Here is a 14910-nt window from a genome sequence, read left to right as displayed (position 1 = left end):
CAAAAGGCGCGCTCACCGGTGCGTTGTCTGCTGTCTCTAGCAGTTAGCTGACCCCGGGAGGGGCAGCCCTCCAGGCCCAGTGAGGCCCCAGACGTCACAGCATTAGAATATAGAAAACAAAAGACATAATACAGCAGAAGCAAAGAGGAAGGTGTGTACTGTGCATGGACTTGGTGCCTATGTTCCTATCTCCCCTTTCACCTTCCTCTCAGGCCAGCTCAGTGGTCCCTGCCGACCCACTGCTTCCTGACCCCACTGCACCCTGGCCACTCAGGTGCAGTCAGGGGAAAGCTCCTGTGTGAAATGTGAAGTGCTCTCATGTAAGACTTGCAAGAGATTACAAGGAAAGTACAATTCATCATTATAACCTCTACAGTACTTACTCAGCTTCTTCTTTTCAACACTGATAATCACATCACTTGAAAAAAGCAAATGTTAATAGTTCCCTTTTGGCCATTTTATGAAACGGAAACTCCGATCTTCATTTAAGGCAGGCCATGCATTTCGAAGCATCGAGATAAGCCTAGGTGACACATCAGCTTGAGGCCCTACAATACAGGTATCTACAATACAGTACAGGTGGGTGAGGAGCTTTTCCAAGAAGAGTGGGCACTGGAACTTTGCACAAAGCACAACTTCAGGAGACTGGAGTACTGATACAGCAATGATCTTGGACAGAGGCAGGGCCCCTCTGGCCTAAGGGGGGAGTGGGCTCCCCACCCCTGGCTGTGTGGGTTTGTATCCATGAGGGGACTCACGGAAAGACACTCCAACTCACAAAGTTGCCTCAGTCAGCTGGGTTTTTACCTTTTAATAAATTGACAAATCACTTTCGAAATGTCTCTGCCGTCCCCTATAGCGTATCAGGTATCTAACAGTATGTTAGTGAAGACCATGTGATTTCCACTGTCCTTTTAGTTTCCCAGATAAAGCCATTCCCCTCCTTTGGGCCATCTCCGACTCTAGAGCAAATGGTTTCTAAGTAAAGCCTCAAGCTGTGACACCATCCCTGACTTAAATTAGGGTGTATATTTTATTCTTTTTCAAATCCATCTTGAGTCTACAGTAATATCTTCCCCTGAAAAGGAAACAGTCAAGTGTGTGGACATGTGTTGTGATGGAATGTCCAAGCGAGGTGACTGCTGGCTGTTACTGAGTGGTGCCAAGCCTCAGGATTCACCTTTGACTTAAGAACGTTCACAGGTTATTATCAGTTTGAAGCAACCCCCAAGGCTGTAAGTGACCCCTCCAAAGGACGCAGCTTTTGTAGAAGACAGGAACTGAGGAAATAAGGTGACCCAGGCAGCATCACCTGTAACCATGGTGATATGGCCCTCGGACAACACTCCTCTTGGGTAGAAGATTGTGGCCTGTGCACATTGATCTCAAGTACTCTACAAAAACTCAGGATGAAACGTTCAGGGCTGGAAGAGACCTTAGGGATCACCTAGTTTATCACCCCTTTCTCACCTTGCGGGGCAGGGGAGGACCAACGCACTCCTTCCCCAAACCAAATTGGAACACTTAGTTTTCAAACTGTAAATGATGTTTCCGTACCTAGGTATCAGTCCATTTTACTCTCTGCCTCTTCTTTCCTTCAAACACACGTGACTCCTCCAGAGGTGTAAGACACTCCGGAAAGATTCCACACAGTTCTGAAAATGTTCAACGTTGTCCAATGTGGGAGAGAGCTGAGCCCCTCACCCTCGATGGCGTCTTCCTGTGAGCTCAGGCATAGAATCCTATAAACTCAATCATAGTTTACACCTCATCGAAGCACTTAATTTCAGTGCATTCCCGAGGCACAAGCCTAGTCTTGCTGTCAGCCCTGTATCATAGTTTCCCCATCCCTGGCTCTTTTGGGGGTCATATTAACATTGAAATTCAGGGTTCATGGTTTGAAGTTGATGTTTTTTGAGTGGCCTTTTAAAAAGAGCTCTAGACCTGGGTGCTCAGAGGAGAAGCATTTGTTCCGTCGGCAAAATCTGTTGACGTTTGCACATCCCCAGTGTAAGCCGCCAGTCACTGGCACAGGCCTGCTGCTTTGTATAAAGTTTGCAACATGGAAGCATATTCATGCAGTCCACTGGCGTGCTTGACAGAAAGCACCCTGAGGCCGACTTCAAATGCCAGTGCCTGATGAGTAAGACGAGGAGAATCGTACAACCTTCTGGCTCGCAACCTGAAAGAATGGATGGCAAGGATGAAACTGTTCCTTTTGTAGCTTAAAAGTGTTCACTAGTGACTTGAGCCTGCTAATTTTCTTTCTCGTTGCCTGTATAGATTTGAAAACAAAAATAGCTTCATCTGTATGAAGTGACAAGATTATGGTTTAATAACCCAACATGAAGTCTGTTGTCGATATTTGGATAAGAAACCCTCTTGTACTCTTGAACAAGACAAAAATTATTCTCTATTCACCTTCCTTCTTTCTTTCTTTCTTTCTTTCTTTCTTTCTTTCTTTCTTTCTTTCTTTCTTTCTTTCTTTCTTTCTTTCTTTCTTTCTTTCTTTCTCTCTCTCTCTCTCTCTCTCTCTCTCTCTCTCTCTCTCTCTCTCTCTCTCTCTCTCTCTCTCTCTCTCTCTTTTGTCTTACAGAAATTTTTTGATCTGGAAAGAGAGAATGCTTGTGCTACAAAAGAACAAAAGAATCACACCTTTCCTAAATTAAACCGTAACAAGTACATGGTGACGGATGGTGCAGCTTATATCGGTAGGTGTCAGGACTGTGAGGGCCCTTAGGGGATCACACAGGTGAGTGGTGACCAGCTGTGCTCTTTGTACCCCGTGGTGAGGAAGCAGAGCCGTGGGAGCCCCTGCTGGTGAGTGGGGGACCCTGGAGATCCGGAAACAGGAGTGTGAGGACAAAGAGCTCTTCAAACGAACACCTCCTCTATGGCTGGTTCATCTAGTAGGAGACTACAGAAGATGTCTTTTCATAAATGTTTTGCAAACATTATTTGGTTCAGTTGCCTCATTTTATATGCGAGAGGTGAACGGCTCATCAGAGGTGAGTACTGGTGCTAGAACAAGGACAGGGCACCTTCCCTACTGACAGCTGGCCTGTCGTGAGTGACCGGAAGGCAGATGTCATCGGAGTCTGGTGCCAAAACACTGCCTGGGCAATAATATCCCACTCTTGCTATTTTTTAAATGTCTAAGTTTAGACAATTTACTTATGCTTTCTAAACCTCAGTTTTCTCTTCTATAAAATGGGACTAATAGTTTCTACTTCATTGGGTGAAGTTTAAGTGGGATAACATATGCAAAGCACCTGGCACATGGACCATACCTGATTCGTGTTAGCACTTTTTATTAAGGTAGTAAAGCTCCAGATGCAGAGATCCTGTGTACTGGTGGAGTTACTTACTAATGCAGCAAATCTATCTACTTTCCCATTATGTGTATGCATCCAGGGTAACCCCTTCACTGGTACCCTAACAGGCAGCATGGAGATTATCTATAAAACTATGGTGCATACATCCCAAAACAGCAGCATGGTTATTACATTGTCCACATGAAGTGGCATCTTTAAAGCAGAGAAGAAAAACATATGTATAGAATGAAGGAACATGGAAACTATTTGTTTTCCAAATTTAGTGAGTGAGTAAAAATGATGCCCTTTTAACTTTGTAAAGCACTTTATCTTATTTTATTCTCTCAGAAACATTGCCAATAGGGAGGGCGGCTTTTATTACCTACAGTTTAGAAATGAGGAGAGTTGGGACATAAGATGTGAAATGACTTAAACCCACAGATGTAAGGGGAAAAGAGCTGGGTCTGGAATCCAGCCCACCCAGAGCCCTCCCCATCTGCAGCCCTGCAGAAGACACTGCCATCGGCCACTGGCGAGTGCCACCTCCTGGCTCAGTGAGAAGATATTCTGCCCTTTTTTTTTTTGGACATCTTTATAATATTTTTTTCAATTACAGTTGACATTCAATATTATTTTATGTTAATTTCAGGTGTATAGCACAGTGGTTAGACATTTATATAATTTATGAAGCAATCCCCTCAATAAGTCTAGTACCCATGAGAAACTGTACATAGTTATTACCATATTATTGACTATATTCCCCATATTGTACTTTCCATCCCCATGACAATTTTGTAATTACCAATTTGCACCTTTTAATCCCTTCACCTTTCTCACCCAGCCCCCCAACCCCCCTCTTATCTAGCAACCATCAGTTTGTTCTCTGTATCTCTGAGTCTATTTCTGTTTTGTTTGCTCGTTATTCTGTTCTTTAGATTCTACATACAAGTGAGATCATGTGGTATTTGTCTTTCTCAGTCTGACTTATTTCACTTAGCGTGATACCCTCTAGGTCCATAGTTATTGCCATCTGTGGGGGCAGAGCCCCAGAAAGTAGTTTCCAGGCTCTCAGCCTCACATAGACAGGTGCTGGCTCAGGTAGTAAATGGCCATCAACTGTGATTGGATGGCCATCAGCTGTGGCTAGTTGGCCGTCAGCTGTAACCAGTGAGCCATTGGCCACTAATATAACTGCCGTGGCTACGCTAGCAGAGGAGAGTGGAGGAGAGTGAAAGAGAGTCGTCGGTGGGTTGCAGACAAAACGGACAGCAGGTCGCACGTCCAGTGAACCCAGCCTCCAGTGAGACCGTAGTGGTATGACTCCCCTACCTATGGCTCCGTGGGTGTTCCTTTTTGGCCTCACCATATCCTGCGTTCTTGTATGGGGAGCAGGAGCAGAGACCCCACAGGCCTCCCTGCACGACACCATGTCCTGCGTTCTCTTGTGGGGAGCGGGAGCAGAGACCCTGCCGGACTCCCCGCACGACAGCGGGAGCAGAGACCCTTCAGGCTTCCCTGCATGACAAATGGCGCAGCGAGCAGGGTCTCCCGCATGACACCATCTTATTATTTATTAATATTTTGCAAATATTTATTTCCAACGTATGGCTTTTTCTTTTCTTGACAGTGTCTTTCACAGCAGAAATTTTAAAATTTTAATGAGTCCAGCTTAACAATTATTTCTTTCACGGATCATGCCTTTGGTGTTGTATCTAAAAAGTCACCAAGCCCCAGTTCATCTAGATTTTTTCCTATGTTATTTCCTAGGAGTTTTATAGTTTTGCATTTTACATTTAGGTCTATGATCCACTTTGAGTTAACTTTTGTGAAGGGTGTAAGGTCTGTGTCTAGATTCATTTTTGCATGTGGATGTCCTGTTGTCCCAGCACCATTTATTGAAAAGACTATCTTTGCTCTATTGTATTGCTTTTGCTCTTTTGTCAAGATCAGTTAATTATATTTATGTGGGTCTATTTCCGGGCTCTCTATTTTAATGCATTTTTAATTCAGTTTATTTTACACATAGCACTTTAGCAAAACATTAATTCCCGAGAGTGAAGCATAATTCTAGTATAAAAATATCTAAAGGGCATCAAGAGAGAACATTCATTGACAATTTAAATATTAGTGTGTTCTGGAAATCTCTTAAGCCATCATTCAGACATGTGCTGAGAACAGTGAATTAAGAGAAATCCACACGACACCTTGCATGGAATTATAGCTCCATTAAATTTTCACAAGAGTTACAGAAGACTCCCCAAACAGTATCATCTCTCTACGTTTTAATTCTCCAGAGTATATCTGAGTCGATCTTAGCAGCCTTGTCTGGACGATGGTTTGAATTATTAGAGTGCTGACAGAGGGGTAGTAGGCTGATTGATTGAAGGCACTCAGAAGGCTCCTTGAGGCCCATATACCTTTCCACCTCACCAGGGTGTTCCTGAGGGTGGCTCCGCAGTTTTCCTGGCATCTGGGACCTCAGCATGCACTCTGGGAGCTGAAATGCAGTCTCAGAAAGAGCTGAGTGAAACTGCATCCGAACTGAAAAAATACTGAGACGTGTGTGGATTTTGAAGTTAGTCAAGCTATTAGAAAGTGAAAGGTAGGAGAAGGTGGTCACTCTGGTGTAGAAATCCCTCTGCAGGCTTGTGAAAGCAGCCTGCAGCTATAACTGCTGAGAAGAACCTAATGAAAGCTTTTGAGAATCAATGAAGATACAGGATTTTGGCTCCACCCATTGTATTGAAGGAAAAAGTTGAATTTCACAGAAAAAGGCTTCAGAATTTCATCACTCCTGCCCTCATCTTGTCCCCTCCATGCTACCCTAAAGCATGTTTCTCTGTATGTGTCCTTCCCAGAGTGTGGTCTGCAGACGAATGCAGCAGAGCTCCAGTCTGTGTTCTGCAATAGGAGCTGGTTCTCCTTCTCAGGCTTCAGCTTTTTCTTTGATGCCAGAGCTTCTGAGCGTGATAATTAGAATCCCTCTTTTGTACATATGGATTAGATGTTGTCTCTGAGAAGGCAGTCATTGCTCACAGAGTTTTTAAATGGATTCCTATATATTTTAAGTGTTGTTACATTTAGTGTGTCTTGTGAACGTCAATAAGAAATAACATTTACAGAAAAGAACAGCAGATTCCTTGTTTTGAGTTTCCAGTTGAGCAAAGCTGAAGAAAATGACAAAAGAACATGCAAATATTAATATGCCATATGTAAGGCTTCTTGGAATTTTTTTTTTTTTTCCTGAGCTGTTAACACAATTTACTCTCCCGGTCATTATTCCCGGGTGTTTATTTTGTTATTTTTTAATAGAATCTGCTCTGTGTTTCATTATGTAGGGACTATTCCCCAGTGGGTCCTCACCATTATTTCCTTTGTTTGCAGGAAATTTTGACTGGGTGGGGAATGATTTTACCCAGAACGCGGGCACGGGCCTTGTTATCAACCAAGCAGATGTGAGGAACAACACAAGCATCATTAAGCAGCTGAAAGACGTATTTGAGAGGGACTGGTACTCACCCTACGCCAGAAGCTTACAGCCAACCAAACAGCCGAACTGCACAAGCTTGGTCAAACTCAGACTCCCCTCAAACAAAACTGCCACATACAACGCGAGTGGGAAGGACCCCGCGAGTGTGTAACACGAACGAACACACTGACAGCTTGTATTTCATATTTATACATAAAGGACTTGAGGAGAGAAAATCAATTTAATATGTCTTTTTTAGGAGGAAAAAAAAAAGCACACTTATAGAAAATAATCTCTGAATGCCATGTAATATCTAACCATATCTTCGCGACGTGTACATGAAATTTAAGACTTTTGTATTTGTTATTTCTGACAGAGAATGTCATTTTGGCTTGGAAGTTAGTTTTTACGTTTGCATACAGATTTTAAGACTTTGATGCCTCTTTCTAGTTTTAGAACTTTTTCTGCTGACTCACCTGGTCCAGTCTTAGGAAGCTTAGCATGTAAGCTCTTTAACCCCATTCTGAGAACTGACGGAGAAAGCAGAATGAGGATCTCACCTTGGAGAAGAGATCAAACCAAGTATTTATCCTTATAAACCATCTCCAGGGCCTATATGGTCATCTAAGCATGAAATTCTCGTGCCAGCTTTCAGTACCCTGGAAAAATACTCTTTTTGCCTCCCTGTTCATTTTCTTCTAATACTGTAGCTTTTATTTTGTATCGTTTTTCTTTTCACAAAAAGTTCTTATGATGTAGTGTCCCTACATTCACCTCAACACTAGTTCCAAGTGTGATAATATCTTTTGAAAGTGTATGAATTCCTCAGAATGAATACAAAATGGAAATAGCAGTCTTTAATTTTCACCTTGCAACTACATTTTTCCCTACCAAGTTGGTGGTATTTTAAAACCACAGCCAGCAATATATATCCTTTCTCTCAAGCTCAGAAAAATTAGGTAGCCACCTGCAAATACCCAGCAAGCTATTAAGTCTGCATTATGAGACTAGAGTAGTTTTTCACATTTTTGCCTAGTTCATGGGGTTATAAAGGAAAGATCTCCATGTGTCAGTGGATTTTAATTTCTTTAGAATAATTATGCTGTTAAGAGTATGCCAGCAAACGTTTATAGAGCTATTTAATATACCTTCTGCTATTTAATATACCAAATGCTTTTCAGAGAAATGCAATTTAAATAACGAGCTTAACATATTTTACTAAGAAACAAAAATATTGGAGTATTGTTCTATAATATCATTGTATGTTGTTGTTTTCTATCTATACAATGTATAACCCTATATTAATGGAGACTGTTGCTACCCTAGAGAGAGCACGGCCTCTTCGGAGCCCAGAGCCCAGTCTTGTTGCCTGACTTTCTGGCCTGGAACTCCCTGTGCTCCTTGGCCCCGGGTTTCTTTTGGTAATGTAGGGACAGTAAATACTCACCTACCTCGGGAAGATGTTGTCATGGTAGGAAATATTTATACCTTGTTTTGAAATCAAAAGAACCTATATAAATGCAAAGCATTATGATGTAGAATCTTTTTCTTGGAATAATTTTTGTGGTATCCTGATCAGAATCAATACCAGGTTCTCCCCGAGAGCCTCCAAGGGGAAACAAATCCAGTTGCAAATGTGGAGGAACACAGCATTGCCAAAACCCTGCTGGAGATCGTCATTCCTGCTGGGATGGTCTTCAGTTTGTCGGGTCTCTTTGGCTTAAAGAACACCAACACAAAACTAGGCATTGTGCTAGGGATTGTCTTTAGGACTGGCATGTACATGTGTTTTCGGAGCCAAGAAAAGCAATCTCAATGACTTTTTTCTATTTCTAGATTTGATTTCTAATATGCTAGAACGAGTGATGAAGGAACCCATGAATCTTATCCAGTGGGTTTGCTTGGTGTACAATGGCTTTTGTTGGTCGTCCAGCAATCATGTAACTTTCATTCCTGTTGCTTCCAAGTATTGCTTTACAGGATGTTTAACAGGCAGTGAAGAGCTGGAAGACAGCTGTATTTTTAAGGGTGACATTTTTTTATGAATGACTGGGGGATTCTTAATGAAACTCTTCATTAATAATGGCCAGCCCGTAAAATCAAAATATTTACCATATACCCAATCTCTGTTTCTGTAGGGAGCTATCCAGCCAGTCATCTCAATAAAGTAAAGGTGGTTTGGGTGATGATTAAAAAGGAAAGAGGCAAAAGAAACCAAGCCGAGAGCAGGCGTAGAGACAAACACACCAACTTCAATCCTGGGCCAAGAAAAGCAACTGGGGCTGAGTTTGTCAAGGACATGTGAAAAGATGAGAGGTAGTTGCTTCCTTGTCTGTTCTCAAGTTGTCTCCTGGAGTATTTGTCACAGCCATGGGACGTACATATGCTCGGTGCAATGGGGCCCCTTCACTGTCACTATCTTTATATGGGATAGGAGAAGAGAATTTTGTCCTTAGCCAAATGACCACCATTGCCATTTCCTTCTGAGCCCCATCAAACAGGTGGCACCAGGAACTGTGCCCCGGGATTTTCTGCCACGCACCAGCAGCAGCAGCAGCCCTGCCTGCCTGCCCAGCAGCCCACCTCTTCAAGGTGGTCCAGGTGGCAGCAGCCAGGCTACCAACGCCAGGAGGCAAGCGGACCTTCTGTGGCAGCCACAAAAACAGCCCCCGTGCAGAGTGTCCTAAAGGGGTCCATGTCTCCTAAAGGAAAGCTAATTCTGCAGAACTTTCTTTTTCATTTGGATGCTTTCTGGACCCCTCTAGAAGTGGTCTTCCTCTTTTAAACTGTCTATGCTAAACAGACTACCGACTTCCACTTCTCCCCCACAAACTCCCCAGGAGTTATTTCCCAGGGGGTTGGGGGAAGAAAAGCAAACATAATATGAGACTGTATTTTAGGTTTCTGTGCAACTAACATTAACCTAGTGCCTTATTTATTCTCAAGCATGAATTTTAAACAGTGGCCACTATATATATGAGTATACTTCTGCTTACTGTAGAGTTCCATAGGAACTTCTGATGGACCTTCCGGCTGAAAACTTGCATATGAGTTTTTATGTATCCTGCTCTCCTCCCAAGCCACACAACTTTGATCACCCCCAAATCAAACCACTGACACACACTGTTAAATGTCAATACTGTTGGCTTCCACTGCACTGCCACTGTCCACTAGCATATCAAGTAATTGAAAATGCTTATGAAAACGCTGGAGAGGACATGGAACATTCTGTATTATACCCATGCTCTGCAAACTGTACATTGAGGGTAACTGAAAATGATAAAAGTGAGGCACACTGAAAATGTCCCCACTGTCTTTAGAGGACCTTGTAAAGAGACACTTCAGGGACTTCCAAAGTCTTGTGGGACACAATGAAAACTAGTGTCTTTAAAAAGTCAAAGCAGACTCAGTAAAAGAAATGAAAGGGCTGTGGAAAAACTTTGCATCTATGTAGCTCTGGCCCTACTTTTCCCATTTGGGCTATATTTGTGCTGTTGGTTGTCTCACTTCTGATTTGGTTCTTAGTGAGATGGGTCTGATCACATTTTGGGCTGATCTTACCGTTTGAAAAACGTGTTTTGTTACTGCAGTTACTGGTTTGTTAAAAGTGCCTCACTGAACCTGGGAGTGACAGAAGCTCATTTCCCACCAGCCTGTGGCTATTCTCAAGTGACTCTGATTCAGTCTGAGTTTTCGGTTAGCGTTTTTACTGAACTAAATTCCAAGGGGGAAAAATTAAAAGACTGTAAGAATTTCTTGATAAGATCAGACCCAGGGTCCGTCTGTCTCAGGAATTCGATCCCAGAATCTGCCTTTTTATCATATGTAAGACCACTTGTGTGAGTTTCTTTGTCCAAAATCCATTCCATTATTATCAACATTTAAGGAATGGGAAAAAACTGCCTTCGCTCACAACAGAACAGTCATCTTCTGTAATGAAAGATACTTCGTTATTGCTCACTCAAACTCAGTTCCTTACAAACAGCCCTACATATTGTGGATCAATGGTCAATTCTTTGGTTTCCTGTACTTATTCTCAGTGACCTTGTGCACTTTACTAGAAGACATTTTGAAGGAGAAATTAACGGAATGTTCATTTGGCCTAAGGCAGATTGGATAATTTAATCTATATTCAGCATTTTTGCATTTGCTGTGATTTAGCATATTTCCTTTTCCTTTTATATGTTGGTAACCAAATAGCTATTTATTATTTTCACCTAATTAAATTGGTGGAAGATTTTCAATAGCCCTGAAGTCAATCCCAGTTCATAGCCTGCCTTTTCCATTTGAGAGAATTTCCATCTTTGGCTGAATTATGAAGATAACTGCTTTTTATGGTGACTGGCTAGCGAGGTATTCTTCAGAGGTTTCTTGAAATGGCAAAAACTGAATTTTCTTATTTTTGACCCATTGGCAGTCTTGTATTGATGGAGTTCTATAAAAGGTCACTGATCACTTTTATGCTCCTTTTGGCAATTTGATGAAAAGAACTGTGAGATTTAATTGGCTAGTATGCATTTTCTTTTGCTATGTTCAACTACTAAATTTCTCATTCTTTTACAAAGGATATCTTGAATTTTTAATGTTTCTTTATGTAAATAGGATGAAGTTGTACCTGGACATATCTATATTACTAACCTTAAGATACCTAAATAAATTGGTGTGATAAAGGGCTGAATTTGGAGACATCATTAAAATTCTCTAACCTTTCATATAAGCAAGTGCTGAATTTTTTCAGAAGTAAATATGTGGTTTTATTTTCCATTCTGTGAGGTGAGGCATTTATTTTTCTCTTCAGCTTGATCTTAGAAACAAACCACTCTCTTACGACTTTCAAGCTGTACTCCAAGTGATGAATTAAGTCTGCAGCTGGGCCAATGGGCTATGTTCCCAACATTTTGTATATTTGCCCAAAGAGGCATCTTAGTAATGATATCCCTGTCTATATATGTATATAAAGTTTGTTTCCAATATGTCTTCGTTTTGAGTAAATAACTGGTAGGTATTTTTTTTAGTGAAGAAAACATTGTAGAGACCTGGCTGTATCTTCCGGCCCAATGATAGAACTGGCATTTGTGGATATGATTTCAGCTGCCTCCTATACCTCCCCACCACACTCTCTTCTTTCCAGACTTAAATCCATAATCAAAAACACCTGATATCTACCCACTCCATAAACACATACTGAATCACAGGTTTAGAAGCTACCCGCTCCATAAACACATACTGAATCACAGGTTTAGAAGCTACCTTAACAGCCATCGGAATCAACTCCTCCAAAAGCACAGGTTTCCTTCCCATTTTGCCAATTAGAAGTTGAGGGCCTGCTCATGTTTGAAAGCTTAGTACAGTGCCTTTCACAAGACCCATTCAGAATACAATTTTGTTGATTTGCTCAGCTAAATCATGTTTGAGGAAAAGTCTTCTCTCTGAAAGAATGTGTGTGGTACATGCATAAGGTGGGTACCCTTTTTGTAAAGAGAAAAAATCTGAAGAGGCATACTTTTTTAAAGCTGTCATTTGAGAGTTTAGCAAAGGCTTAACAAAGCCAACTGAATCTGCATAGTTAATAATAATTTGATTTGATCAACATTTTCTGAGTCCTTCAATTTATGGTCTTTTTTTATATTGGGCTAACAGTTTGATGAGAGACAATTGTATGCAAGGAGTCCAGTTAAATCATGGTAAGCGTGAAGATTATTTACCATTTATTTTTCTTTTATATGAGAGAAAAATTAGTAAGCGGAAAAGTTTTCCTTTTATAAAGTGGATACCTGGCTCTCAAACCCTTTCCTTTTAACTTCAGACATTTTGAAAAATTGTTAATTCCCTCGTGGACTCTACTATGGGAGGACAGTTATGAGGAACGGTTGAGAAATTCTGAGCTTATAAGATACAAACGCAGCCACACCTGGTTTCTAATTTAGAGTGTCCCCACGTAAGTATACAATAGGTCTTGGGAATATGACCTCAATTTCCAGGATTTAAAATATTGAAATAATATATTACTTTCCAATATAAATAGAGGAAGAAGTTCTTTAAACACAACTCAGAAAATATGTTCCAACAACATTCATGAGAATCAAAGCTTAATCCATAATTTTACTTGTACTTAAAGGCAGAGGTTACCTGCTTCTTTAGAAAGTGCATGTTACTAAAGGCAACACACACACACACACACACACACACACACACACACACAATGTAATAAAAGAATGCAGTACCGTAGTTTTGGGGAGATTACGGTATCAATAGAGCACTTTGAAAATCTTCCATGAGAAAGTGTCATTGTGAAACAAAAGCTGTTTTGTTCCTAGCAGTAAAGTTGTATTATCTATACTTCATGAGTGGATCTATAGTTTTCATATTCCTGCATGAACAGAATCATGTTTTCTGTCATGTGAACTCTCCATGCTGGTCACAGTTAATTTTACCAAAGTTCATACCTGACTCAAAGACACCCATCTACAGGCTAGGGAGTGGCCTAGGAAAGGAGACGTACCCAGCAGTTGTATTCTGGTTGGATGGCACCTGGCCCAGCCAACCAGAGCCCTCCTTTAGGGAGTCTGAATATGAGGCATGGAAAGTAAAAACAAAAATGAATAGTGCTGAGAGCTGCCAAAATAGAGAGAGGAACTAAGTCACCCTAATGGTACCACCTTGCAACAGTAATGGCAACTACTTAACTTCTGCAGTTAAGACAAGTAAGAGTTCTTGTTGATGCACTGTTTCTGCTCTTAGGTTACTGGAGTAATAATGGTAGATTCCTGAACAACGAGGCTGGACTTTGTAGTTACTGGGTTGCTTTCTTATCTTCCTTATTTTCTTATGTATCAACACAAATAAACTCACATTAATTGAGAAAACCTGACTGCATGTCTGTTCTTTGCAATCCAGAGGGGCCTAACATATTTACTAAAGTTAAACCTATGCTTATTTTTAGGTAGCAGGGAAGTAAATGATGAAATAAAAGAAGCACTATAGTGGGCGACAGTTTGGCTCAATGGTTAGAGAGTAATGCTCATAACACCAAGGTCACAGGTTCAATTTCCACATGGGCCAGTGAGCTGCGCCCTCCACAACTGGATTGAAAACAATGACTTGACTTGTTAAATTGCACTGTGAGTGTGGGCTGGATCTAGTGACGTCTAACTAATGAAATATTGGAAATTGATGGGATGTCACTTCTGTAAATAGGTTTCAAAATACTGTAAACTCCGTATTGCTGGCAGATTCTCTCTATTGCCTTCTTGGCTCGTGCATTTGAATGAAGCAGGCTGCCATGTTGGAAAGGTCCACATGGCAAAGAATTGAAGGGCAGCCTTTTCAAACAATAGCCAACAAGGAACTGAGACCCTCAGTCCAACAGTGGTGAGGAAGCAAACTCCTCCAACAACCACACAAAACTATTCCCCAGTCTAGCCTGGAAGAGACCTTAGACCTATACCTAGGCAACCTCATGAGAGACCATGAAACAGAGTCCAGCTCCACTTGTGCCCAGAGGCCAGATCTGCAAGAACCTTACATAATAAATGTGTGTTGTTTAGAGTCGTTACATTCGGGGGTGATTTGTTACACAGCAAGACATGACTACAACACTGTTGAAATAATAAAACGTCTCCTCCTTCTGTTCTCACGATGCCTTCATATTATTTATTTAAAGAATCATAATTTCAGAGTTAAAGGCCCAGTAAATTTTGAACTGTTTATCCTTCTGCCTCATGGAAGTGTTATTATAATTTATAACTGAAGCATTTTTTTCCTTTGTTTTTCATGAGTTTCTGAAAGGCCTGTGTTGAATATTTACTGATTCCAGTGAATCATAGTTTTACCCATAAACACTAAGGTAAACCCTTCAGCCTGGAAAAAATTTTAACACTTCAGAATTGTAGAGTACACAGGTGACTAAGATGTGAATAATGAAAAATGAGCATTTTGAAAAAAGAAATGGGCGAGGACCACCCACGCTGCAGAAGAGAGTGTGAAACAAATTGACACAAGGACAGCTAAGTCAAATCTGAGGTCGTGTTTCCTTCACTGAGTTGTAAGCTAATTTCCAACCCAACTATGCTTGTCTTTAAATAAAGATAGATGTTATGTCTGGACTGCTCTCTTTATTCTTTTATG

At 41.2% G+C, this 14910-nt stretch overlaps 1 protein-coding gene across 9 annotated transcripts in view; it reads left to right on the top strand.

The window, feature by feature from the left end:
- Window positions 1-13649, top strand: part of PLD5 (phospholipase D family member 5) — a 240039-nt gene extending 226390 nt beyond the window's left edge. For 8 of the 9 annotated variants that reach the window (XR_016021545.1, XR_016021548.1, XR_016021549.1 and 5 more), the window contains 3 exons: window positions 2597-2711; window positions 6699-11978; window positions 12021-13649. Coding sequence is in view for 1 of the 9 variants with exons in the window: in XM_019746839.3 (XP_019602398.3) it covers window positions 2597-2711; window positions 6699-6955 (372 nt within the window). In the remaining 8 variants the exon portion in view is untranslated. Of the gene's footprint in view, window positions 1-2596; window positions 2712-6698 lie in introns of all 9 variants that reach the window. The other variant, XM_019746839.3, reaches the window with a different exon arrangement.
- The last annotated feature ends 1261 nt before the right edge of the window (window positions 13650-14910 follow it).

This window comes from Rhinolophus sinicus, chromosome 6, assembly GCF_057876585.1.
Source record: "Rhinolophus sinicus isolate RSI-liver-muscle chromosome 6, RSI-T2T, whole genome shotgun sequence".
NCBI classification, from domain to species: Eukaryota; Metazoa; Chordata; class Mammalia; order Chiroptera; family Rhinolophidae; genus Rhinolophus; species Rhinolophus sinicus.
This window is presented reverse-complemented; position numbering and strand designations above follow the sequence as displayed.